Source organism: Diaphorina citri, unplaced genomic scaffold, assembly GCF_000475195.1.
Source record: "Diaphorina citri unplaced genomic scaffold, Diaci psyllid genome assembly version 1.1 scaffold227, whole genome shotgun sequence".
In the NCBI taxonomy this organism is placed as follows: Eukaryota; Metazoa; Arthropoda; class Insecta; order Hemiptera; family Psyllidae; genus Diaphorina; species Diaphorina citri.
In genome coordinates this window covers 264,703-269,504 of record NW_007377664.1, presented here as the reverse complement: position 1 = coordinate 269,504, position 4,802 = coordinate 264,703, and the positions used below count along the sequence as shown (strand labels likewise).

The window sequence follows — 4,802 nt, the reverse complement described above, 5'->3', positions numbered from 1 at the left end:
GGAACGGCTGGCTCTCAACTACCCTGTCCTATTTCTTCGATTTCGGGACGGTAAGACCCAAATCTCTTTAAAAAACCTCTATCAAACAAAAATTAAATCTTAGAGAGCTCGTACCTCTTTGGTTGTGAAAGGGCATTTCTTTTTTTGCTGAAAGCATACGCTATTGTGTTTTTCAGATATAAATTTCCCTCCTCGAGTGATTTTCAAGTGAAATTATAAGAAATCATTGAGATGATGGGAGGTAAATAAAATTCCAAGAAGGCAGCAAGCCATACCTTGAAAAATATGATTGATGAATATGAATATCGTACCGAAAATCGTCGAAATGAGTCATAATAAATGTATTAAATGGTTTAATTATACCTTGTTGAATGTATGTAGGTGTACGGGAACGATACATGGTTGTTTAGTGGCAAATTTGGCCGTTTTTGGCGACGACTTTCGTAGAAGTTTGATGTCTCTGTATAACTGCAAAGGTCGTTACTCAAAAAAGGCACCGTGGCTCGCGGGCCCTGCCTTGAGCAGACGGACCACTTTGCCCGGACTTCCCCTAGGTACAGCAGAATACGTACCATGAAGAATACTAAAGATGTGCTAAAGACTTTCAGAACTAAAGATTTTCAGCAGAATAAGAAGTCATAAATTTCTTACTGGTGTGGGTGTCCCTCAAGAAATTTTCTCAGAACAAAATTTTCCGAGTTCCCAGAGAAATCTCAAAAAGAAGAAAAAAATCTCAAAAAATAACATTTAGGTAGGTACGTCTTCGGAAAAGTTTCCCAGAAGAGATAGAGGTAACGGCCCAATTCTTCAACAAACTTCTTGTTAACCAGTTAACCACACATTCATGGGTTAACTGGTTAACTCGTTAACCACACAATAATCTTAGGTAGATATCTATGTATACAAGGTACCTACTATCTCTTAGATACCTACATACATACCTGTAGGTTTCTCTTGAAGAAGCAAACTGCTTTCCCAAAAAGCGACGCAATGCAACATTCTACTTTTGTTTCACCTTGCGAGATAAATCGATTTAAAAAATACAGGTAAATCGTGAAGTTTGACGTCACGGCATACGCTCCCGTAGGCGATGACGTCATAATTCATGACTCCCGCTTCGTTTGTTTGTGCGCAAGCGTTTCTGCGCATTTTGACGTGAAATCTGACGTCACAACTCTTTGAACTTTTTCATTAGAACTGCAATTAAAAATTGAATTTTCGACCTTTTTAAATTTACTTTTTCGGAGTTTTGACCTCAGATTTGGATTTTTTATAACTTTTAACGTAGGAATATCGACCTTATAATATTTTCCCATTTGCAACTTCTCCATTACATTGGATGATCATTCGACCGAGTGGTTATTTTTTATTATTTATTATTTTTTTTTTTATAAGTTTAACGTCACTGTATTGCTGCTAGTCTTTAGGGATGGGATTTTACCCTCCATTCGGCGACAACCTAGATATCGACCTTATAATATTTTCCCATTTGCAACTTCTCCATTACATTGGATGATCATTCGACCGAGTGGTTATTTTTTATTATTTATTTTTTTTTATTCATAAGTTTAACGTCACTGTAAGTATTGCTGCTAGTCTTTAGGGATGGGATTTTACCCTCCATTCGGCGGGAAGCTACAATAATTCTTTATAAATTTAAGGGTGCGTTTATCAATCACTGATTAGTGCTATTAATCAACTGATTACCTAATCAGCTGATTATTTTTAAAAAAATCCTATACCAAACCACACAGATCAGTAGATACATTCATCAATCGATTAGTTAAACATTTGATTATAAAGAAATTGATAAACGCGCCCTAAAGATAGTAGATTACCACTTCAAATTACCAAGAAAACTGAATGAAAAATCGTTCAATTCGGTTGAAACGTGAGAACAAAAAACATATTCAACTTTCAACTTTAAAGTTGAGCAACAACAGTTGAACGACTAAAAAGTTGAACGTGAGAACCCGCCTTAAGCCACCTTTCTTCACCTCCGTGAACGCTTTTGTTTATAAATTTTTTGAATGCATTTGCATATGCACTTTGCTTGCATTGATGCTGTTGCATTCATTTATTTTTTTACTTTTTGAATCTCTGCAGTTTGCAATTTTCATTTTTCTTTACGTTTCTTCTCTTGAATCTGATAAGTTACAACCTTTCAACTAATTCCAGTGATTAGTGATATAGTGATTAATAAAACACCAAGAGTCCGTTTGCAGAAAAACACTCACCTACCATCCTTTGTGGTTTCTCATTCAGTCATCCAGCTCTGAAGAAAAAGTGATCTCATCAGACTGAAAAGAAAGCAAAAACCTTGCTGAACAGTCCCAGGTTTTCTTTAGTAGAGGTCTGTCCATCATACAAGATTGGGGGAATACTGAGCTCCTGTCTAACTTGGATCAAGGATATTTTCGTAAGTCAACCACTTCTTTGAAATAACTGTTATACCTGCAGACACAACTAAAGATATAGAAGCCAGACTAGTTAATTTGTTCGGTAGGATGTCTGCCTTGTAAGTGCTAGGTTGTGGGTTCAATTCCCACTCGAAAAAGAAAGCAAAAACCTTGCTGAACAGTCCCAGGTTTTCTTTAGTAGAGGTCTGTCCATCATACAAGATTGGGGGAATACTGAGCTCTTGTCTAACTTGGATCAAGGATATTTTCGTAAGTCAACCACTTCTTTGAAATAACTGCTATACCTGCAGACACAACTAAAGATATAGAAGCCAGACTAGTTAATTTGTTCGGTAGTATGTCTGCCTTGTAAGTGCTAGGTTGCGGGTTCAATTCCCACTCGGTTTCGTTCTGGGAACGGCTGGCTCTCAACTACCCTGTCCTATTTCTTCGATTTCGGGACGGTAAGACCCAAATCTCTTTAAAAAAAAAAGTTCACTTGGCACTACCTAAGAATATATTTCATTTGAGCCTTCAGCATTAGTTTCTCAGTCATTCCTTGCCTCCGTAACCTGCAAAGTGATAAGCACACAGGTGGGGGTGAAAAACGATTAGGATTCAATTCAAATGTGTCAAACTTTACGATCAACAAGTAATAATACTTCAAATCAATCAATTATTTCAAACAAACAGAGCTAGTAACAGAAAAGTTTTAACTTCAAGCAACATTTGCTTGTTCTCTTGGCATGTCTCTTATTCTGAATGAGCTGGGGAGCTCTTTGTCATCTCTTGGCTCAATATTTGAGTTTCGTTTATGTTTTTAGTTTGTTAACTACAAGTTCGGCCATGCCTTTTCCACAAGTTTGGCCATGCCTCGGGATGAATGCCTCGGGATGAACTAGCGGGATTCCGGAGCGAAGCGACGGTAACTTCAAGCAACATTTGCTTGTTCTCTTGGCATGTCTCTTATTCTGAATGAGCTGGGGAGCTCTTTGTCATCTCTTGGCTCTTTTTTAAACTGAACAAAGTGTAGACAAAATTCATATGTGGGGCTGAGGAAGCCTCATCACCTGGTACTTGATAATATAAATAATTATTCAAGGAGTTTTTTGCCCGATTATTGTTCCATATATAATTTCAGAATATTTACTTCTCAAATCATGTGAGAATCTATTCTTTGTCATGGAAATCCAAAAATGGGGGCATAAAAAGAAGGGAAACTGTTAAACTCTCACAAAAAATCTAAAACATCAATTATTTGCGGTAAAAAAAAAGCTGAAAAAAATTCAGATAACCTAGTGTCTGACAGGGGCATGTCACAGGGCATGATGTATGATATCCCAGCTCATAAATCATTCTCTACACCAGCGATACTTATCATTACGGTACATAATATAACGAATTACGGTACATAACATATTAACGTATTAGAGTACCTACATAATATAACGTATTACCAAAGTATCATAAAATTCCCTCAACATAACAGCATGGATATTATCATTTTACCGTACGTGACATAATGTATTTTAGTAGATATTATGATAAAATTTCCTATAGAGGAATATGGGGCAAAACGGAATCTTCAAATACGCGTAGGTAACTTGTGAAATTTGCTGACTTGGTGAGCACTTACAGAGCAACAAGATATCATCCGTTCTACAAATCATGGAAAATAAATTTAATAATTCTCCAACAAATACGGTTTAGTTTAAGTACCAATGAGGAATATATTTGCGAATTTTTATCAAAATCGGACAAACCGTTCGAGAGGTATAGAGAAACAGACAGACAGACATACTGCCAGACAGGCAGATAGACAGACCAACAGATATACAGATCAACAGAGAGATAGACAGACCAACAGAGAGACAGCCAGACAAACAGATAGATAGACCAACAGATATACAGACCAACAGACAGACAAACAGTTAGACAGACATACTGCCAGACAAACAGATAGACAGACATACTGCCAGACAAACAGATAGACAGACCAACAGATATACAGATCAACAGATATACAGATCAACAGAGAGATAGACAGACCAACAGAGAGACAGACAGACAAACAGATAGATAGACCAACAGATATACAGACCAACAGACAGACATACTGCCAGACAGACAGATAGACAGACAGACATACTGCCAGACAAGCAGATAGACAGACAGACCAACAGAGAGACAGACAGACGAATTAAGTGGAAAATCGTCGAGTTAAAACATTGACTTCACTTGTTTCGATGCTCGTGTCCGGTGTTCGCAGATTACATCCGTAACAAGGTAACGATGCTTTATTTTTTGCCGCCACCTTGTGAGTAGAAAATTTTTTTTTTTTTTTTTTTTACTGGATTGTTCCGACGGTCTACTGACTGCTTATATGTCTAACTAACTACACTG

The 4,802-nt window shown here is 37.2% G+C and overlaps 1 protein-coding gene across 1 annotated transcript in view; it reads right to left on the bottom strand.

The window, feature by feature from the left end:
• Positions 1–2,947: 2,947 nt before the first annotated feature.
• Positions 2,948–4,802, bottom strand: part of LOC103506330 (carboxyl-terminal PDZ ligand of neuronal nitric oxide synthase protein-like) — a 7,188-nt gene continuing 5,333 nt past the window's right edge. Inside the window, exon 4 of the mRNA XM_008470715.1 lies at positions 2,948–2,971. Within this exon, the coding sequence (XP_008468937.1) occupies positions 2,948–2,971 (24 nt within the window). The remainder of the gene's footprint in view (positions 2,972–4,802) is intronic.